The 24,557-nt window shown below is 27.2% G+C and overlaps 1 protein-coding gene and 1 long non-coding RNA gene across 2 annotated transcripts; one reads left to right on the top strand and one right to left on the bottom strand.

Moving 5' to 3' along the window:
* Positions 1 to 1,057: 1,057 nt before the first annotated feature.
* On the bottom strand, positions 1,058 to 3,480 carry LOC125370700. Its single transcript, XR_007216745.1, has 2 exons — positions 2,733 to 3,480; positions 1,058 to 1,685 (listed from the first exon to the last, which is right to left on the bottom strand). It is a non-coding gene; the product is annotated as an uncharacterized LOC125370700 (long non-coding RNA).
* Positions 3,481 to 3,635: 155 nt separating this feature from the next.
* LOC8285899 (protein usf) lies at positions 3,636 to 7,684 on the top strand. The gene is made up of 5 exons (XM_002524793.4): positions 3,636 to 3,878; positions 4,364 to 4,506; positions 4,605 to 4,734; positions 5,474 to 5,665; positions 7,289 to 7,684. The coding sequence occupies exons 1-5, from the start codon at positions 3,693 to 3,695 to the stop codon at positions 7,496 to 7,498; spliced, it is 861 nt and encodes a 286-aa protein (XP_002524839.1). The 5' UTR covers positions 3,636 to 3,692; the 3' UTR covers positions 7,499 to 7,684.
* Positions 7,685 to 24,557: the final 16,873 nt, after the last annotated feature.

The raw sequence follows: 24,557 nt of genomic DNA, 5'->3' as shown, positions 1-24,557 counted from the left end.
AATTATAAATCATAACTCAAAATTTCATCATTTGAATTCTAATGAGAAATTAAAATTCAAGATATAAGACAAATATCAAATCACTCATAAAACACTAATCATAAGTCCTAGATGTATACTTAGTTTTACTAGTGTCAAAACGTGTTTGTGGATCGTGTTCGTGTCGGGTTGTCCTACTAAAGTGAGGCGATTAGGATCAATACAAACACGACCCATTTAGTAATCGTGTCAATTTATCTCAACCCTAACACGATATGAATTTTTAACGGGTGACACGAACACGACATGCATAACACGTTTATTTAAATAGGTCGTGTATGGGTCATAAACCTAACACGACTTGTATAACCTGTTATACAAATGGTATAAGATTTAATGTATTTAACATGCAAAAAAATTATATTTCTTCAAATCAATAGAATACAGTATCAAATCATAAAATTTTCAGCTATTAGAAGTGACATCTTTAAAATTTATATAAATAGTATCAAATTATTTTGTTAGGAATTAATTTTATTTTGTGAGAGTAGTGGCATAGGTCTTACTTTTTATATTTTACTTTTTAGCCATTTTATTTTTATTTGCTTTCACTTTTATATATGGTTATTTTATCTTTTATCTTTTAAAATTTACTGGTTGTAAATGGGTTGGTTCAGGTTGACACGGTCCAACACGATACAAAAAATTAAATGGATTACAACGGGTTTGCAAGTCAACTCGTTACACGACTCGTTTCAAGCCGTGCCATAAACGGGTCAACCTGTTTACTGAACCGGGCCTGTTAAGGTTCAACTCTAACCCGTAATTTTTTCTTGTTTAACAAATTGGGATCACGTGTCATGATCCATTTTGACACCCCTACTTAGTTTTATTTTTTCTTTCAAGGCAATTGAAGTAACACCTTCCTAAAATAAGATAAAACATAAATAAGTACTCCACCCCCACACTTAAATTCAACATTGTCTCTAATGTTGATATCACACATAATATATACAGAAAATAAATAAATAAATAAAATTTAAAAAAAGTTAGAGATACTCATTGGGACAACTAGATGTAATTGTGATCAAATTCTCAAAGTACCCTTTTCGTTATTAAAGCTCACGCTTTCTTACAACTTGATACTTTATGGTGAATCAACAAACATAATTAAATAGAAAACTAGAACAATATTGAGAACTAAATTTCATACCATAACATTATTAAACTAAATAAAATGACAAACTATGAATAACAGACAGCATAAGTCGAATTAACACTAACATAACAAGAAGTTCAAGAAAGGAAATGAATTTCCCTCATTAGGGTTGTGGTGGATTGGCATTTCTTTTAGCTCGAAGATGCTCTAGCTCTCGCTCAATCATATCAAGTCTAGCTCATTGACTCCTTACATCATCTCAAATATCTTGGCAAATGGAGAGTATCCTTCGCACAATTGAATTCCTCCTTCATCTTTCCGGGCGCTTATATGGATACTCGAATTCCATCCTCTCTTTCAAACGGATTAGGATGATTTCGCTCCTCGTACAACATCAAGGTCCTTTCTTCATTAACTTTGCCAGTCGGTGGCTCCATCTCTGCTTCCATCTCATCCCTTAAGACTTTATCAATAGCTCCACTACCCCTAAAATCTACTACTTCACTTGGTTGTAATGATTGCCTAATCAGATTTTTCCATACTCCTCCTACCATTTGCAAACCCATCTATATCAAATTTCTCACTACAATCTCATCTCTACTTGATGTGAAAATAACCTCTTCATTCATCGTTGCGATTAATTACTCCTCAAATATCTTGCTTAACAAAATTAGAAAGAGAAGATTCTTTGCCTTCCTTTTTGTTAACACCACATTCATAATTTGTTCAAGAATTAATTTGGCAACCGGAATACCCTTAATATCTCTAAGTCCATTAAGCATATTGACCAAAACATACGCCTCAAAGGTGCGTACTTCATTTAATCCACTAGATCAAGGCATCACATTGAAACTTAGCATAAATACTATTATTCTCTCTCGCACATTCATTCCCTTAGCTACCACCCTAGGCCTCTCATTTATTCCAATATTAGTCAAATAAAATTTGACTTTAGCTTCTTTAAACTTCCAACTCCTATCTCCTACCACTACATGTTGTGACTTTTGAAACCTTGGTCCATCATTAGGTACATGTAGTAATCCCATTAATATCTCATTAGTTATTGCTATGTCGATTCGTATTAAGCAAGATATAATTTTTCTCGCTAGCTTAGCTTCTTTCCTATCAATATTGACATAGAATTCCTTAACTAGTTGGGGATAGTAATGTATTACCCATATTTAGCAAATTACTTTATCCTAGTGCTTTAAAGCCCCTACTTATATCAAGCATATCTTCTATTCTAGGGTTAATTATTTTCTCCATTGCAAATTTGTGGGATTGATGTTCATTAAACCATATTTCATAATCATGGGAATTAAAGAGATTCTCATTGTAATTTCTCCTAGCCCTTCCTCTACTAGATAAGGCTCCTTTTGTTGCTTTCTTAGTATTCTTTGTTGTTGATTTTCTATGCATTCTGAATTCCAATGAACTAACCAACAACTCATAAGTAAATTTCTAATATTATCTACAAACCCAACTACAATTTAGTTTTACCCAATCAAATTGGACTCTTAAATCACCCAATTAAAGATAAAATTGAATGGAATAAACACAAATCCACAATCAATAAAATCAATATATCACCTACCTACTAGCAAATAACCAAAATCTTGAAGAAAATGGAGTATTGCTTACTTCTTGTGATAACTTTTCTTTCAAAGAACCCAAGATACTTTTCTTACTATTTCAATATAAGATACCAAGAATTTGTTTAATTAACTATATATAGGTTTAGGTGTTTGATTTGTGTTTTGAGCATGAAAAATTGAGAGTATAGAAGAATAAAGTTAGGGATTTGAGAGAGAAAGAGAGGAGAATTCATTTAGTTAATGTGTACGAGAGAGAATGAGTATTTAAGTTTGGTAAAGTTTCTTTTAAATGCCCTAAAATTTCATTTAGTCTTTATTTAAAATAATTTTTTTTTGCAATTTAATTTTTTTAATGTGTAAATTTAACTATGTTTAATCTTTACCATAGTAAATTCTAGTGCATTATAATCTATGAATTTTAATATAGTAAAAAGAATTTTTAAGGATCTGTTGAATGTGCTTGACCCGCATTTAATTCTTGCATGTTCCACTAAATTTCGATTTGGACTATATAATGTAAGGAGAAGAACTATATTTGCTTTAAGAAGAAAAGCAATTGATCAAAGGTTTTTGATGTTAAAAACTATGCAGTCAATAATTATTGTGGCGAATATTATTTTAGCTGGATTCGAGTCGTTAGTAATACTGAAAAGATAGTATATATGAGATTTCATTATGAAGTACGCGGTTAGTAATATTAATACAGAGTGATTTCATTTAATTAATTTGAATGTCTACATTGGTCAAGACCTCGGTGTTAATTTGAATAAGCTTGATGAGGATGTACCAAAAGGCTAATATGATAAGAAAATTAGATTTTTACCTGTTGAATATCCAAAAAGCTTATTTAAGGGCATATTTACTCCTCATCCAAACATTAGGAGCCTAAATGTGCATTTTCCCAAAATAATATTAAGACTAGAAGAGTGGAAAAACGGCAACAAAAAAAAATAAAGGAAATGTTAGCAGCAGCTATACGGTCGTTGTCACCATCTTCCACCTCCAGCATTTTCAATAAATCTGCACTCCCTCCTCTACTACGCTCACTCTCTCCTTCCCTCTCGAACTCCCGCTTTCAAATCCGTTCAATGGCTGACTCAGCTTCTTCTCCATTTAAAAAAGTTCAAATCCACAGAGACAATACTGTAAGCTTTTCTATATATATTTTTTTAATCTAGATATGTCAAATATGATTACTTTAGGAGTTTCCATTCTTTTTTCCCGCTTTTTAGGTACTTTTGGATAATGGATTTTTTTTTTTCCTTTTGTTGTTTCAGTGATATTTCGTGGTAAATTTGACTTTTATATTTTCATTCTTTTGAAGCTGATTGATTATGTACATAATTTCTCTGTGAGAGAAGTCTTGTGGGTCTTTGGTAATGGACTTGAAAAGTGTGATAGATTAGTTGTTTGTGGTACTTGATATTAAGTAAATTAATTCAATCAAAATGACATGCTTTATTATACGAAGGGAAGAAATTGTTTGAATAGCTATAAGTAAAACAGCAAGTGAGAGTTAAACTTAGTTCGGGTTTGTGATAATATATTCAGTGGCAAGTTGAGTGCTTGGAACTAAATTCTTGATGGTGAACTCATTCCTTATATTTTCTTCTATTAATTTATTGATCAGACATTTGATGCCTACGTGATTGGCAAAGATGATGCTCCTGGCATTGTTGTTGTTCAAGAGTGGTGGGGTGTGGATTTTGAGATAAAAAACCATGCTGAGAAAATCTCCCAACTTGAACCTGGATTTAAGGCACTTATCCCCGAGTAAGCTTCTCTGACTTTTACCTTATTTTAATAATTCGATATTGTGTTCAGGGTATGATTGTTACATTCAGTCTCACTCTCAAGTATGTGTTTTTAAGTTTGTATCGAGGAAAGGTGGGCTTGGATGTTGCTGAAGCTCAGCATTTGATGGATGGTCTTGACTGGCAAGGTGCTGTTAAGGATATTGGTGCTTCAGTTAATTGGCTCAAGGCTAATGGTTCAAAGAAGGTTTGGCAATTTACTCTTTTAAATTTGATTCATCAATTCCCAAATACCTTTTTATCAATTAGCCAATCATGGCCAGAAATCTTATCATACTGTTTGGTTCATCCTTATCCTGTATCGCGCCAACATGTGAACTAACACATGATGGTTCTTAAAGGAATTAAGGGGTTCTGCCTTTTGGCTTATGAACTTTAAGTTTAGCGTAAGATTTAATGTTTAGTTACTCACACCTGCTTGAAATTGAGAAATAGCCAATAGTCTGTAAAACTCACTCTAACATACATGTATATGAGTTGTTTTGCTGTTTGCTTAAAATGGTATTTATTACTATAGATGAAAAAATTTAAATTCTCATTCAAAATAAGTCAGTGAGACTTGAATCTTTCTTTGAATTTTTATATTATGCCTTCAATAAAATGACGTACTAACTGGAGGCTCTAATTAAAATTTGCTAGTCCACTCTCTTAATGTCAATAATCTAGGATTTCCTTCTTCTGGTAGGGGAGGGAGATGAGTAGGTGATGTTTTCTTGTTTTCAAACTACAATCTTGGTTTCTCCGTTGTTTTATCAAGATGAGTTATGTTCTTCAAATTGTATGCTTCTTTAAAATACAACTTGGGCGGTTCTTTCTTGAATCTTTTGTAGTTTACCTTGCTGAGGTTTGAGAAAGGTTAAATGGTTTAACGAGTTCATACAGTTGAATAAAATTTTGTGAAGTAATCTTGTGTCTAACTGTAACAGGCAGGAGTAACTGGATTTTGCATGGGAGGGGCTCTTGCTATTGCCAGTTCTGTTTTGGTCCCTGAGGTTGATGCCGTTGTCGCATTTTATGGCGTTCCTCCCTCAGAGCTTGCAGATGCTACCCAGGCTAAGGCACCCATCCAGGCTCATTTTGGAGAGCTTGATAATTTTGTTGGTTTTGCAGATATTACGGTATGTCATCTTTATGTCAGTTTTTAAAATTTCATCTTATCCTTGGCTGAGTTGTTCTAGAGAAATACCGAAACATTTTTTTCTTTCTCTTGAATACATAGAGCTTGTTTACTTATAGAGAATTTTTTCTATTTCCATTTTCTAATTTTTAAGGAAAATGAAAAATTCTCATTTACATAAAAAATTTGTAAAATATATTTACTTGCTATTATATGAAAAACTTTTTATTTTCTATTTAGGTAATATTTTAAGTATAAAGGGTAAATTTGGAATAAATGAAGTGAAAACTCTTTTTTTTTTTTTCATTTGAAAACAAGTGACTTCTTATATAAAGAAAAATATAGAAAACAGTTAAACTTGTTTTCTAAAATTTAGTTATAATTTTGAAAATATGTAAAATTGTTTTCTATTGTTATTTTAGAAAAATAGCACAAGTAAACACAAATTTCTATTTTCTGTTTTTTATTTGAAAATTTTTCTAGAAAACTGACATAGTTTTCTATAAGTAAACATGCCCATAATGTTTCAGCTCTCTGTTTCAGAAAATGAGAGCTTCAGGATCTAGATATTAGATAATGTTGTTTTTAGATGGTGTAGGAAGAAACACCTTGGGTAGTTGGATGTGCCTCAAAAACTTAGGCATTGTTTCCTAAGTGAGTTGTTTTTTTATTTTAATTCTTCAAGTTGAACTATAAAGAATTTACATTAAATAAGAAAATCTTTATAGAATGAGATCTTGCCTCTTAACTGCCCATGAAAGTTCCATCTAAATTTAAAAGGATAAAATGCTCTTTGTCCACTTCTTTTGCCTTCTTATTTTGTTCTTTTAATTTCAATTGGCTCACTGCAAAATGATGTGTTACATCAAAGGCAGTTAAGATTATTTAAAATGTCAGGGGTGTGATGAGGGAACTATGATGGAAGGTCTTTTCTTTCCCATTTCTTCAGCTTGAAGCATTGCATCTCCAGAGGAGATGCCCTTGTGGTGCCTAGTAACTGCTGATGTTGATCATAAATAGTCTTAATATTCAGCATTTTAATTTTTGATTTTTTAACTATAGAAGTTGTCCAAATTACAACCACTGCCTCCACTATTTCTTTCTCTTTTTCTTTTTTCCCGTTTCAGGTAAGTTCCATGTTTACATGCATTTTATATTGCTGCCTGAAGATGATTGACGGTTACATAGTACGGTTGATTAGTTTTACTTTTTGGCTTGTAAATTCCCTATAATCATGTTTTAGGTAGCCAACATAGATATAATTATTTTCAGTTAGATGTCTCTGTTCTCCTTCCCTGTTGCTTTACCAATTTCTATAAGCATATAAAACCTTACTCTTCAATGCAAGCTTTTGATTCTTTTGCTGCTAAGATACTTGGAAATGGACCATTCACAAAACAGTATAATTATGACCAAGTCGAGTCAGGTATTTCCTTTCATCTTGTGTCACATTAAAGGGATCAAAGGTGCGTTCAACACACACAGACACTAGCATGCACACAATTTTATACTGGATGATTAGTTATAATTTGGAGACAGACATACCAACTTACTGAATTTTTTATGGTGTCTAAGAAACAAACAATGAATTTGTTGATGCTGTAATTGGATTTTAAATCTTCAGGCTGCCAAGGCTTTGGAGGAGAAGCTGAAAGCATCAGGAGTTCCTTCCGAGGTACACATTTATCCAGGCAATGCACATGCATTTATGAACAGGTCAGCAGAAGGGGTGAAGAGGAGGAAGAGCATGGGAATGCCTGACGAGGATGAAGCTGCGGTTGAGCTGGCATGGTCACGCTTCAGGTCATGGATGAATCAGTATTTGTCTGCATAAATTTTGGTATGTTTGAAGTAGTAGATCTTGGCTGCTTGCTTGCTTGCCAGCTTGAGTATAGCAGTGGAAATGCAACTATTGTATGAAGTGCTTGTGGAAGAAAGGCCGAGGACTTCTGATATTTCTAAAATGAGTTAGTTTGCATGTAATAAAAGCTGGCAATATATGGTTCCGCGTTCAGTCTTCTCTCTTTCTCTTCAGATCATTTCTTTTTTTGTGCATTACAATGGAACTCTGCATTTCCCCATTTTAATAAATGGGTCAACTAATTCGAAGATCTAATGATCCTAAAATGGGAGCATGATCAAGAAACTTAAGGCATTCCGTAATAGTTGCTAGAATGCACAATGGATATAGAATTAAGGGATATTTAGGGCTCTTTTCAAGCTGAATATTGATTAGGGTTGCATGAAGCAAATTTTCAGATGTAAACTGGAATGAAATTGGTTTAGTCCAATAAATGTATGTGATTAGAATGCAAGTAGTATTAATTAAATTTGCCATATTAGTATTTTTTTCTTGTCTGCTGAGGTCTCCTGTTCCAGTCATGTAACCATGTTTAATTGATTCTATCTGTTCAAAAAAATATCAAACGACATTACGTTGCTTTTCCATTTAGTTCAAATCGAATTATCTAAATTTTTGTGGAATTAATTTCTTAGTTTATGTTTAGTGTGTTTAAGATAAATAAAAAGCCATTTGTGATTTAATTTCATTAATTAGTTATAATTAAATTTATTTTTTGAGGTTGATGTACATTTTTTTAAAATCAGAAGTTATAGAATTTTCAGAAGGATTTTGCGCTTCTGAATTCATTTTTTTTTTCTTTTTTTCTTTTCTCTTAAGGTAGATATATGCTTAATTTAAATACTTATTTCTCTCTTTTCTATCTCTCTCTCTCTCTCAATTTTTTGCTCTTTTCTGTCTATTTTTACTATCTTTCCTTTTCTTTTTTAACAAGATTTTTTAAATGAGAACATAATGTTTATAAAAGTATTTTTGAAATAAATTTAAATATTAAATTCAATTTTATCCTGAAATTAAATTTAAATTATTTTCATTTCAAATGAATTATATCAAATATTAGAATTTGTTTGTAAATTATATATAATTAAATGAATTCTAAATAATTTTTCATCCAAATACCTAGTTTAGAATCACCAAGTTTTTATTTGGTAGCCCGACATTTAATATCGGAGATTGAGATTTCAAATTCAAAATTTTTCTTTTTCAAAATACGGTGGTTTATTCTCAACTTTATTTCTCTCTAAATTAACAAGTATTTTAACCATATAAATATAAATATAAAATAATACATAAAAGAAAAGAAGAAAAAATTATATTTTTATGCATCAACACTATAGTCTATATACCTAGATAAGTCTTATAATTTTAGATTGTCAAAGTCGTAAAAGGATCTGTAGAGTCCTCTCTAATATTTTCCAGAACATCAGAAAGATCAAATTAAGAACATCAAACTTAAGAAAATCATATGCTTTTCAGGATGACCAACTCTATAATAAGAATTAAAAATCAGAGAGGCTCTTAATAATAATAATAATAATAATTCAAAGCCTATAGTCTATAGAGAAAAGTATTGGGAAAGGGTTTTAACATCCGTGCAGTAAGTTTCTAGACATATCAAAATAAATGAGTTAATTAATAATAATAAATGAGGGTATGAATGGGAATATGGTCCCAACCCATTTTGATTGGGTACAAATTTGACCAAGAAGTTACCTTCTTGTTTGGACCAAAAGATTCCATGTAGACTCATAATTTGTCACAAATTCATGACTAATTGACCAGACCCCATAATTGATTTTAATAGGAAAATAAACACTTAAGAAACTTAATTTTAATTGCCTATTTGAAAGCGACTTTGGAAAGCTGTGCAACCACCTTTTTTATTTCTTTATATGCCCTTTATTTAATTAGTGGAAATTTCATTTTGAATCGTTGGACTGAGGGATTATAAGATTTATGAAAATTTTAATTTAAAGTTATTTTTAGCAAATGTGGTTTAAATATATGGATTTTGAAAAAAAAAAATTATTTTCAAAAACTTTTTCTTTTTGAAAATTTTAATTTCTCACTTAGAAGATGAAAATTCTTAAAATTACCTATTTTAAAATAATATTATTTTTTGTAAATTTATATTATGCTTAATTTTAATCAAGATTTCATTATTTTTATATTTAATTCAAAGGATAGAATTTCTAAAATCCCTAGATTTCAAAAGCTATGAATTTTGGCTAAACTTATGGGTTTTAGAACTTCAATCCAAATGAGGCCTTTACTCTGTGACCTGTGCCAAATTTTCTTTATGCAATGTCATTTCCTTGAATTTGTTTCTTATTGAAACTCTAAAGGTCAAGGCATTGAGAAATTCTCATGAAAAGTCTTAATTTAGCTTTCAGTTGAATTTCCAGTTTGGTGTTTTTTGGGTTCCAGAGGGTATATATATGTATATAATCTTTCCACCCTTGTGTTTGAATAACAGTGACAAAATTGATAACAAATTCCTCTTTTCTATATATACTGCTTGGATAATGGACTTGTGGAGTTTTGTAATTCTACATACTAATACTTTTCTAAATTAATACGACTCATTATACAATTACTAGAAGTTATTAATATATAAAATATTTATTATAGATTGGATATTTTTTAAATAGTTAAAGAATGTGTGCATCATGCTAGTTTATATATTTTTTGTTTATGTTATATGTCACCAATAAGATTGACATAAATTTCCAATAAAAGATTAAAGATGGTATATATTTCCAACTAAAAAAAATTGTTGTAGTATTTCAATATTATTTATTAGATAGTAAATCTATTAGAAAAAAAAATTCATTAAACTAATTTGTGGTTTAATGTATTTCACTTTAGAGTATGTAGTTTGTTTCTTTTCATTTAAGTACTTTATAAATATGACTGTTAGTAAATAATGACCAAATTGTATAACACGGTTAGCAAGTGCTGACGTGGCACGCAAGAACAGTGATTATTGTATACCATGTTAGAAGAAAGGTATTATGTAATTTGACCGTTATTTGCTAATTATCATATTTATAAAGTACCAAAATAACAAAAAATAAATTACATATACCCTAAATTGAAAACATGTTAAACCACATGATAATTTATTGAAATTTTTTAATTTATTAAATTATTTGCATAATTTATATTTAGACATCTAAACTTTAACTATTTAGTAATTTTAAAATTTTGATTTTCAGCTTAATCTTTTAAACACTCTTAATTTTCATTTTAACCTAACAGACACTTGAATTCTATTTAACGATAATATTAAAGCATCTACACATTATATATATATAGACGTGATGAATAAAGATATGTGTCAAAAAATATTTAAATATTATAAAAAGAAATACAAATTAGAAGTCCTATCAAATTTTGAAAGTTAGGATGTTAAAATAACTAAGTTCAGATGTCTACATAACTCATTTCTCTCTAAATTATATTTTATAAGCAGGGTCAGTTTTAATTTTTTAAATTAAATATCAGAAGTTATTAATTATTATAATATCAATTTAAAGTGGTATGACTGTTAATTTTGGGATGGTGTCTATAGCTAACAAATGAAGAATCGAATTCCTTGGTTGACTGTGGAAAAGGATTTGCGAATTATGTGCAGAAGAGGTAATAAAAATAAAATATTACAGTATGTTTATCTGGTTTAGCTAAATAAAACTTTGTGCTCTTTCTGTCACTATCCATTAATATGACTGAAAATCTGTCATCTTTATAATAAATAAAAACAATAATAACTATTGTATATATAGTCACAATGGATTGAACTTTAATGAATATAAATAAAATCATGTGCTAAATAGTAAACACAAGAGACTACAAGTTTGATAATTTGTGAGGCGGCTCTTGCTTTGAGCCATGTAGCCATGGAAGATTGGAAGGTTATGTGTAATATATGGGGCAAGTGGGCAACCACTTTGAAAAACAAGTTTCTACAATCAATGCCACCTCAATGCATAATATTAATTTATATTATAAACACCAAATTGACATAGCTCTTGTAAAATAAAAAATGGGGAAAAACCAAAATCTTTTTTTTTTTTTTTTTACAAAAACACACACTTATAGTTCTGAATTTTGATTCAGTGAGAGCTCTCAAATCTTTATTCTTTTGTACTGAGTCCTGAAATTTAAATTAGCTAAAAGATTATATTGGTGATGTATACATATATGTTAAGTTATCCAGCAAATATATATTCATGATCATAAATCTAGAAAAGTTGAGTATATGTAACAAAAGAAAAAGAATTGGTGGTTTTGGAAACAAAATAAATACAAATAAGTTATCACATGTTTTTTTAATAATGGGAGTACTTTTATAAGAAAAAGAAAATTCTATCCGTCTCCTTTTTTCCCTTTTTTTTATTCTTAAAAGTTTCATATTTTCATTCTCATCCTATTATTTTTAGATTGACAATGAATTTATTATTTTAATTTTAATTAATAAATATTAATATTTTTAAAAATTTATAATTTTTCATTATACGGGTGTTGGTCCTCCACTGCAAGAATGTCGAGTTCTTTCTTTATATATGGTAAAGAGAAAAAGAAATTCAATCTAACTCAAACAATCGGACTCATCATGAAATATATATAAAATCGTTATGCAGCTTAGTGCTACCGAATGAAATATTCTTTCCGCCTAATTACAGTCTACTACTTCGTCAACATGATTGATGAGGCCAAAATAAATTTTTTTAAATGTATTTTTTGATATTTAATATTTATTTTTATTTTTTATATCAAGATGTAATTATTAATTTTTATTAATAGAGTATTTATATTTTAAAAAAAATTAATGGACTTATTATTATTGTTTATTATAAATAAATTAATACTTGTAATAATTATTTGAATATATTAACAATTAGAAAATGATCATAATTATAACTAAAGAAAATTAATTTAAGTAAGTGATTTATATATATTGTAAGTTTACATGTATTTTGTTAAAATACTTTTTTTTTTTTTTTAAAAAAAGGAAAATAAGAGAAGAAAAGTGAATCATCTTTTTCTCTGCTTAGTTAATGCACGTACCTGTAGTAATGTGAATGAAAAATTAGGACAAGAAGCTTGTGAGCAACTTTAGGACAAGAAACTATATTTTTCTAGAATAGACTCTTGAACTAATCTCTTGGACTACTTTTTAAAGTATAGTCCAAAATTATTTAAATCTCAATAAATATCCTTTTCATATATATATATATATATTTTAATTTTATTTTGCAGATACGTACTACAATAGGTTTGGTCGCGAAAGAAGACTATAGTATTCCACTTTCCCACATGATCATAATCTGGTTGGTAAAATGTGAACTCTTATGTTTCTTTTTTCTTTCTTTTTTTTTTTAATTAGATCACTGAAATGAATGCTGGCTCTCTACTAAGCCATAATATAAATATCATAATTAGGCACATGTTAATTAATTCTTTTTATATTTAATATTCAAAATTAATCTAATTAATCAAGAACATATTAGATAGAATTTTTGTAAACGGAATATTATAATTAATTTTAATTGAAGGAAAATTAGAAGAAAAAAATATATAAGTATCACAGCTCATGAGCTTTTGGTATGGAATTATTTGAGTTCAATATATGTTTATATCAAGAACAGAGGGCCTCTCCAGTCCACCATTTTTAAGATTTTCGATTGAGATACTGAGTTTTGGACTGACCTTTTTACTTATTTGGGTTTAGTCTTTTGAGTATAAACAGACAGACATAAGTCGATTATAGAGTTAATGATAGTTCATATTTTATGTGTATATAACCAATAATTTCACACTTTTTTTTACCTTCAGTTATGTACTTCTCTTTAAGAAGAAAACAAGTAGTTAACTAGAAAATTATATATATATATATATAGAAATGGGTAGGTGAGTAGCTAAATGCATGTTGTTTGGTTGGATTCATAATTTAATTTTTATAGAGACTTTATGCTTGGATCTACTTAATTAGTTTTTTTTTTTATTTGATTCATTAGAATATCATATACTAATATATAGATATTTGAATTAGTTGTGAAATATTTAGATGGTCCATAAAATAAAAGCACGTGATTTGTGGTTAGTGAATATTAATTTAGTATTTGGCGTTTCCAGGCTTCAATTGAAGAAGTGCAATAACATGTGCCTACTTAAAAGAGGTTCACTCTTAGTGGGTCATACTGAAAAACAGCCATCTCCCTATGAGATTATTTATGGAACCCACTCCTAAATCTTAATTATTTATGCTTTTCTTTTTGTCAAATATCTATTTCACCCAAAAAGTTTAGATTCTTAGGTGAAATTTTAAAAATAATTTTATATTTTTAATACTTTTCGGACGCTAATACTTATTAAATCTAAAATGTAAATAAACACAAGTTTATTTTATCTTAAAATATTTAATTAGTAATGTAGCGAGCGATGGAATTTTAGACTGTTCGATTATAGAGATTTTAATACCGTATTAAGAATTATTTCATCCAAAATTTTAAATTGTTAGATGAGACTTTAAAAATAATTTTATATTTTAAATATTTTTATCAAAAATTCACCGTATCAATTCAGTTCCTAAATTATAGGAACTATGTGAATTTTGCCAAAAATCAGGATAATTTAGTAACTCACTCATTAATTGAGGAAGGATTTACATCTTATCTATTTGATCCAAGTTGATGAACAAGCCACAAAATTATTGATATCCAAAGGGTTCGGCTGTCTGCTGATGAATTATAGCTAAACAAGCAAACCAACAACTAATTAATTATTATTACAATTTTAAAGTTACCGCCCACCACCATTCAATTATGTTTCCAATTGTCCAATGCATGTCTAAATAATACTACTAGACATCATAATTTCAAATTTAACATTCAAATTGTATATTTACATACTAAAGCTTAATAAATTGTACATTGATGTTGAATGATTATCCTTCTATTATTAATTAATTGATTAATTATCTTGTGACAGAAATATTTTATCTAGCTCTTCACAATTCAATGGGTCATGATTCTTTGTCTTATAATATATATATATATATATATATATATAGTTCGAGAGTTCAAACACTCATGCATGCTTGTGTTAGGGCTAGGCAGAGTCTAATTTATTAGAGTGAACCTTCATCTCACATGATAAAGAATTAATAATTAGAAGAGATATCTTTTACACTATTTGACAGAGTCTAATTCCCTTGTGGGAAATGTTCATGAGTACTGATATATGGATCCTTTATGTTGATATATTTCTCATTTTGTAGAAGTAATTATACACAATCATCACTAAACTTTGCATTTAATTCTAATTTAATTACTTAATTTTAAATTAATCTATTTTAATTATTTAACTTTATTTTTTCAATAATTTAATCGTTTTTGTCATAGAAAGATTACCATATTTAGTTTCTCTCTCCTAATTACTATTTTTCGATTGACTGCTTTGCAATATGTCAATCTCTCACTGATAAAAAATGACTAAACTTTACCGCAACTTAAGTTAAATATAAATTCTACTAAAAATAAAGTTAAATGTAAATTAAAACTAAATGCAATATTATGTGTCGAATAATATAATTACTCTATTTTCCGACACAGGATTTAATAATTTATATATCAATTCATCCATGTTGAGTATTGTTGAGCTAATAATTAATTAATTAATTAATTAATTGATGATTAAAAATATTATATTTCGCCACAATCAATTAAACCAACAGGCATGGAATTGAATGGGGAAATGGATAAAAGTGATATATATATATATATATATATGTATATATTTTTTGTTTGATAGTCAAGATTACATTAAAAGGACCCTGAACCTAGAGCATCACAAAGCAATAACTGATGCTATATATATATATGTATAAAACCTAGAGGAAAGTTCCATTTTTATAATTTGCTATTAAAGCAAAAGAAGAGCAACGAGTTCCAAAGAAAACAATTGTATTAGTGTTCCCTCTGAGACAGGATTGTGTGGGCAAAAACATTACTTGCATTTTTATACATATCGCTGTGGTTTGGGTAAGACTCAACTATCAATTCCATTGACAACTGTTTTTCTGAGGAAAAACATGTAAATGAGAGGGACAAGGTTGACTCAACTGGGTTTCTTTCTAAAACCTTTTTAATTTCTTCCTTCTCCTTCCTATTCTCGCCCAGTCTTTTGGGGAACACATTTCCATTTTTCTTTTCTTTATTTTCTTGATTGGTCGGTCATCAATGATATGATATCTTCAAAGAAACACGTTTTAAACTTTGACAAAATTGGTTTCATTAATTTTCTTTTTTGAAGTATGTAACTAAAAAGTTGTTATATATCGTGGAAAATTGAAGGAAATTATTATTATTATTATTATTATTATGCTCAATATTATTTTATATAGAATAATGAATCTTTCATTCGTTAGAAATAATAATATAACTTGATTAGTGATAATTAAAAATGAAAAAAATATAACTAAAATATACAATAAAAAAATCAAATATCATCGTTAACTCCGATAAAAAATTAAGTATCTACAAAGTGAATCAAAACACTCTATAAAAGAAAATTTAGAAAATCACCGATTTAATACATTAGCAATGGCGGGTCAAAAAAAGAAACTTATTAGACTAAGAAAAAGAAATCAGAAAAAGAGTTCTCAAATTATTCAATTGAGATTTTGACTGGTTTCAATATTTTTATTATTTAATTTAAATGTTCAATAGGTTAAAACTTTTAAGTAATGTTTCTAATTATCCAACTTAAGTTTGAAAAGTTAGATTATTATTTACGGCATAAAACTACGTTTTTATTCATTTTAAATGCATATCCTTTGATACAGAAGAGAAACAAAAATTAAGCTTTTGATTGAAAAGATTATTTTTACTGTATCCTTTTTATATAAACAGTAAAAATTGAGTTACTGAACTGTGAAAAAGAGGTATGAGTTAATTAGTAGGCTATTTAGTCAACATTGATTTTTTAAAAAGAACTTCAATACTATGTTAAAAGAATTTGCCTTAAATTTTTTATTTTTTTATTTTTTAAAAAAATTTTACAATGCTTGAAATTTATTAAATTTATAAAAACTTGAATAGTTTTTGATATATTTTTACATATATATTTTTTTATCGTGTTATTTATAATAAAATAATAGTATTATTTATTTATATCGGATGTGTATATAAATAAAATAATAGATGGATAAAAAAAAAATTTAATCCTTAAATATTGATCTTTTTTTTTTTTTTTATGTATGGCACCTTCCCATGTTAGAAGGAGAAGAAAAAGAAAAGAGAAAAGTCTGTCAAAATTAGTAGCTGTGCTACATTATTAAAATATTAAAAAAAAAAAGTAATTGTTTTTAGAAGAAAAAGAAGTGTTGAAAAAGAAGGGTGAAGTGAAGGAACGAAGCATACACGTTGGTCCCTCATTTCGGAACATGAGAAATTAAAATGTGTGTGAAAAGTATCTTTTCTTTTTCTTTTTCTTTTACTATGTAATATTCAAATGCTAAACCATTTATTACATTCAAATGGACATCTGTGCAAACCTAAACCCAAGTCTTTTTGTAATATTTATTTTTCATCATCATCCATTGTTTTTATTATATAGTTGTTTTAGCCTTCAATTTGGGCAATTTTAATATTTTATTTATGTGTTCATCAAATTAATTTAATCTTTAAAAGAGTTCATACCTGTATCCATTATCGTCATGATAATCTCAGTTGTTTTTATTAATTATTATTATTATTATTTTATTGGAGGGTTAAGTAAGCTTGTAAAGTTTTTCAACTTTATAAGTTTGAATAATTAAAAATTCATGTATGGGTTACACCTACACAAAATTAAGAGTTTTAATTATTGAAAGAGCCGCATTGGTTGATTTCAGAATGCATACTTTGTGATGTAGTCCTGTTGGCGTGAGAGTGATTCCCGGCAGCTACAATCATGCAGGTTTTTTAGGAATTTCCAATTTAATCTCTTCTGTGGCAAGACTGTATATCACATTGTAATAAAATAAAATAAAATAAAAAACATTCATAGCTTCAGTATGATTATCACTAAAGGACAAGTTTTCCTATCAAATTTCATTTTTCTAAATACAAAAAATTAAAATTATATTAAAATATAAATAGCACCAGACTGCAATAAACTAATTTTTCAATTAGAAACAAACTGATTATTCGGTACCCTTTTAGAGTTTACAGAAATTGGTTAAATTATTTTAATAATTTTTATTTTAAAAATCAGTTTAATAAATTAACTTATTGTATGAGCATAGTTTTTTTTAGAAAACTTATATGTGGAATAAAAGGCTTTTGATATATTGAAGAATTTTATATATGGTTCTAGTTTAGTTATTATTAAAAAATTAATATAGTAATATAATTGTAAAATATTTTCAAATAAGTATCGTTTGATGTTAAAATTCTCAGTTATTTCAATTATGATATTTTTTTAAGATAATTTTTCAGTTTGCATTGAAAATTTAAAATTAGTGCTCAGATGTAGGATCTATTTGATTCGGCTAATCAATACAGACGGTAACTGATGGCTGATAGTTGATAGCTGGTAGCTGATTAATTAAACCATTTAGTAAGTTTTATTAGCGGTTGCTATTAGTATATTGACCATTGAGAATATAATTTAACTAAAAATATATTTTATTTTATTGCATTATTTTTAATGACTTAAACTACTAAGTATAACTTTAAAATAATAATTATTTATTATAAATTATAAAAAAATTAAATATATAAAACCAAACTAAAGCAAGTTGTTATTAAATAAATTTTAGAAGTGATAACGTTGCCCAAATAAATAAATAAAATAAAATCAGTCATCAACTAATAGAAAAAATATATTAAATAGAATTAAGTTTTTACTAAACGTTTTAGTATAGTTGTCTAATAAGAAACAACTATCTGTACAAAATCTCTGAACTAAATACTCTTGTAAAAACAAGACTAGGAGAGTTGTAAAAACAAAACTAATTTACACTTAACAGTTAAATAAAAGCTATTTGGTGAGAATTTAATATCGGTTGCTGCTCGTTATTTTAAACTAAAATAACAGCTAATAGAATATGCTCTTTTTAGCTAACTGGTATATTATTTTTATAGATAAAATAAGATTATCCTTTTCATTAATTATTAAAAATATATTTTTAAATTATTATTTTATTTGTAATATGCAGCTCTTATTTTTATTATAAGACGATAATTTTATGAATGCTTTTCTCATATGTATTTCTAAGTTTATCTTGACTTGCCAATTTTAATTAATATATAGAATGAATTTATATATACATATAAATAAAGAAAAAAAATTAGTAAACATGCAAAAAAAACATACTTTATATTATAATATTTTTTTATAGTTTTATATTCAATGCACATTATCATATATAGATATTTAATTTTTATATCATAATTTAATTATAAATTATACTCATATTAATTATTTTATATATTAATAATAATAAAAATATTTATATAAATTAACTCCCAACTATCATTTATTAGCTATACTAATCCGTTAAATCAAGCAGGCAGCGGAAGAGCAAAGCGATGAAGTAAGCAAGGAAATAGCTTTTCATTGTGACAATAAAGAGTAGAGTTAATTGAATCATGTTTTAGTCCTGATGATTTCCATGTTCTAAACGCCAACTTCTTCACTCAATTAATTAGTTAGATCTTCAATTGTTGATTTTGGAATTAAACGCAGCCTCCTTTTGTGTTTTGGGACCTACCGTCTTTCAACAAAGTCCCCCTCCTGTCTTTTCTTTTTTTAACTCTTCTTCCACAATCTTTTCTCTCTCTCTCTCTCTCTCTCTCTATATATATATATATATATATATATATGTCTCACATGATTTTTCTTCTATAATTAGTTGCAATCAAAAGGCATCATAATTATGAACTTATTTTCTTTTAATTGTTCAATAGGGGTGGTCTCACAAATTATCTTGACTAAATTAAATCAAATTAAGATGGATTATTCATATATTGGCATTGAGTAATATTATATAGCCTATTATTTTTATCTCATTTTTTGCCCATTTTCTGTTACTTTTATACAACTGTCTCTTAATATTTTAAAATCAAGAGATAAGTTTATAAAAATAATATATACCACATTAAATGGATAAAAAATATGATAAAGAATAGTGAAATGTTTAGCATTTTTCACTAGAATTTAAAGAATTGATTGAAAGAAAATAATTCCTTAATAATTTGATCTCTTTTTAATAAGTCTAACAATAAAACTATTTAGTTATCTGTGATTAGAATCTTCAATTGTAGTTGTAATTGTTTTCATGAGTTATCAAAAGAAAAGAAAAGAAAAGAGTTATTAACAAGTAGAAATTCTTTTTTTATTTTTGATGTAAATTCGTTAAAAAATTAAAGAATTTTAAGGATACTGATTGGTCTTTATCTGAGAGGTAATCCCTCTCTTTTATTCGTGTTTTTATAATTTTTATATTCTAATAATTCTGCATTTTTTTAGATTTGATTTAGTTTTTTTTTTTTTTTTGTAGGAAAAGCGAATCTGCATTGAAACTAAGACAATAAAAGCTAAAGGAAGCAAGTTCATGAGCTATCCTCCTATTAGCAAAGCGTGGAATCCACGAGAAAGAAAAGAAATCAAAAGTTTTGGACAGAGCCAAAATATCTAAGGCCAACACACTAGCATAAGAGCCAACAACAGCAACAAACTTAGATGATTTATAGCCACTAAACAATCAGATTCAACCATTAAACATGACAAGGATAGATCAAGAGCAAATTTGATGCTAAAAAGGAGAGCCAAAACCTCAGCAAGTTCTGGACTGTTGCAGAAGGAAATCTAAGAACAAGCAGACCCAATGACCGAACCACTTGGATTTCTGATTATAGCACCCAATTCTGCACCGCTGTTAACTTCAAAAGATACGAAAGAGAAAATTAATGTTATTTAAAATATAATTTAAAATTCCGTACATCTTTATCTGTAAATATAAGATTTATGTGATTAATAAAATGAAAGTTAATTTAAAAATATACATAATTAAATTTATATAGAATTAGCTATAACTAAATTAAATTTTAATAAAATATATACTATTTCCAAATAAATCCTACATTAACAAATCAAATGTATTATATATTCCTTTCAATTTTATTATGTTTATTTTATTTTTTCTTTTATATATTTTTTTAAATGTTATGAAATTTTTTTTATAAATTTCAACCAAATATAAGCATAAGATATTTATTAATTTACATTAGCCTCTTAAATAATTAGAAAAATTCTACCCTGAAAAGTACAAACTGTATACTTTATTATATTAAGTTCAAATTGTTTGATTCGCTTACTTGAATAACCTTTTATTTTTAAATTTTTTTGAACTGATTTTATTTTAATTTTCAAGTAATGTAAAAAAAAAAAAGAAGAAGAAGAGGTTATTGTTAATTCATAAATGGTTGGCTCAGCTTAACATGATATTATTAAAAATAAGATCATATATCCAATTAAATTATAAATTTTGCTAAAAAATAGAATTTACAATTCGATTCGGGTGTGAGTACGGGCGGATTGTAGGGTTTGTAAACAGTAAACGGTCCTATTAGAAGGTCATATGTGAACAGCAGCCACATTATATACGGAGTGTTTGACCTTAAAATGAGCCACCCTCGTAGGACTTTAAATGAAGGATATGGACCCTTGCCTTCGTGTTAGGTTACTTTACCCCTAGTCCCATGAAATTGGTTCACGTGATTCACGTTTTTATAAGAATCAGAATCTCTCTTGTTTGTTTTATTGGACAGAAAAACCCTAATCAACCAACCGTATTCCTCAAAGTTGTTAACTGTAATTATACCACAAACATTTAATTTAATTCAAAAATATAATTGAACTGCTTTAAATTTTAAGAATTTAACCGCTAAGAGACTTATCTATATTCTTTTGCTAAGACAAAACTAGAGACTTACAATAATGTAAATTTATTTCCTACATATATAAAGTAGTTCTTATCCGAATTCGAAGGAAGAGATTCTAATATGAAGTAATTAAACTAATTTTTTTAGAATTTATTTATTTGGTGGTCCAACTTTAATTTGAATAATAATCATAATTAGAATTTTGTTATTATTAAATAAATAACACTTAATTATCAATTAAATTCTAAATTCACTTTTTGAAAGTTTATTTAATTGTTTTAAAATTATTTAAAAATATTGGCATTTTAAATTTATTTCTAAAAATATTTTTCAATTAAAATTTTTAAAATTTTATAGTAAAAGAAGTAATATAATAAATTGATTGTGCTTGCTATAAGAATAATAATTATGAATTAACAAAAAAAAATTATTTCATACTTAATAATATCGCATTAAAAGTTTCACTATATGTGCATCCTCTTCTAGACATATTATATCTGAACGTAGTAAATCTTTTGTTGACTCATTAATTTTTCTTTTAGTAAGCATAATTGACTTATTATATTATTTTTTTCATTGTAAAATTTTAAAATTTTTTATTAAAAAATATTTTTAAAAATAAAAGTATAGATATTTATCTTGAAATTAAAACAATTAGATAAAATATTATAATATGGGAAGTTCAGAATTTAATTAATAATTAGGTGAATAATAAAATAAATTAATAACTATCTAGAATTATCCCCTTTAAAATTTCTTCCTAAGTGATCATTATTTAAAAAAAAAGATAGCTTTACTACAATAAATGTTAATGTATAATACAATACCTACCAATGTTAATAAAATAAATAGATGAATAAATAATAGGTTAAAAGTACTAGAAAGAAGAAGACCCTCAAATTGAATCCCTCTTTTTGACAAACTCTTCAAAGAATGCGGCCCACTACACTCTAGTAAAAGAGAATTCATCCCTCTCTCCCTCACTGCTGTTACTGAATCTGTTGCTTGTTGTCTACTTGCTTAACTTTGCTAACATTTTTCAATTATTCTTACCTTTCTTTTCTCCTCCATGCTATGAATGTCTCCTTTTGTTCCCTTACAACAACTCAGATTTCCTTTTTTTCTTTTCCTACTTTGGAATGTACTTTTGTTATTCTCTTTTAATTTGACATTAGGACATCTTAGTTTTAGATATAACATTATAATTTTTTTTACTATTTACAATAATTAATTAAATTTAATTTCAGTCTTATCTAAAATTTAATATATATTTTTAAAGTGGTATTGTTTTACTATTAAATTAATTTATCTGATAAAATATTGGTTACTAGAAAGCGGAGGCATGCTATACTTTGTATAAAATTAGATCATTTGATTTGGGATAGACTAAAGAGAAAAAAAGAAAGAAGAAATGAATTATAGTGTTATTAACAAAATAATATAAGGTGATAAAGTTTTTTGTTAAAAATAAATAGTCAAGTCAATGAAGGAGCTTATTTACTACCCCGAAGGGCAAGGGATTCGGTCCGCACGAGCCGACGGGTCAACCCAATAAGTGGGTTCGAATTGGAACCATGCATCCTACGTGTCATAAGGGTCCAAAAATCAGAGGGCCCACAGATAAGTAAAAAGTGGGGCCCACATTGGGAATTGGTTGACTGAGGCAACCCTTTTTCATCAGAGGTAGAGGCGCCGGGCCAATAGGGGAAGATGAATTTCATGCTCAATGGAACGCGTCAATCACATCAGACCTTTTTTTTTTATTATTATATTTTTACTTAAATTGATTGGGTAGTCGGTCCCACTTCAACTTAAATCAAACCGTGTTCCTACTGCCACTTGTCTCTCTCTCCTTTGACTAATCAACGTTTAATTACATCACCGCCATTATGTGGGAGATCTTCCAGTGGGGATGCTCGTACGCTTCTTTCATACTATTACAGTTGTCATTGCCGCTTATCTTTTTGACTAAACTAAAACTAAAATGAATGTCAAAAATAGAAAATTTTGAAACACTCTGCTTCATCTTTTCGGTTAAATTGAAAAACTATAAAATTTGTGAAAAAATATTTTGAAAAAAGTATAAGTTTGTTTATCCACATATTATATGGTTGCATTTATTTTAATTTTATATAATAATATAAAATTTATAAAAAGTTTAGTATTTTATAATTATTTGTCAGATTTAGAGAATAAAAATGATTCAAAATGTTCTTAAACAAAATTTGCAAGATTACAATGTCTTATTTATGCAATAAATATACAAAACTGTCTTTAAAATATTTATTAGCTGATTTGTCAATTATATGTCAAATTAATATTAAAAATGTAGTTGATATGCTATTTTTAAGATTAATATTTATTGTATAGTTAACAAAATTAATTCATTAATTAATATAATATTAATATTAACTATTATTTAATTAGTAAAATAAATTATTAGCAATATATGTATTAACTAAATAATTATATAATATATATCAACTTATATTTATCTGTCAAACACGAACCCTATATTTCAATAATTTTTTTATATCGCGTAATATAAATAGTAGAATTTTACTATTCTTTCAAATTAAAATATAAAAAAATAATATTTCAATATATTTTATTATTATTTGGATTGATTTTAGGTGAATATCAATTTCAAAAAATTTATAATAAAATATATAAATTTAAAAAATTTACTTCCTTCATATTCATAATAAATATAATTTTTGTTCATGACTTTTATTAGTATAATATCTATCACTTGAGCTATATTTTGTCTTTTTCTAAAAAAAGAAACTTACACATAGATTTGTTGTACTAATAGATTGATACTTTGACATCATTCATGTAATATATACATGACACATCTCAAATGGTACTTAAAATAAACATTATTTTTACTAAAAATATATAATGGATTTTCAATGTCATATGTTAGCTCATCAATGAAAAATATAAATAAAAGAATATCTAGAGAAACTTAAATTGAAATAAAGGAAAGCAAAAGGGTAATAGTACACATGTATGTAGTTTTTTTTCTAACAAATAACAAAAAAGAAAATGGAAAATGGAAAAATATAAATATTTAACACACATAATAACATAAG

This window comes from Ricinus communis, chromosome 7, assembly GCF_019578655.1.
Source record: "Ricinus communis isolate WT05 ecotype wild-type chromosome 7, ASM1957865v1, whole genome shotgun sequence".
Lineage (NCBI taxonomy): Eukaryota > Viridiplantae > Streptophyta > Magnoliopsida > Malpighiales > Euphorbiaceae > Ricinus > Ricinus communis.
The sequence above is the reverse complement of the archived record's forward strand: the minus strand, read 5'-3'. Positions and strand labels throughout refer to the sequence as shown.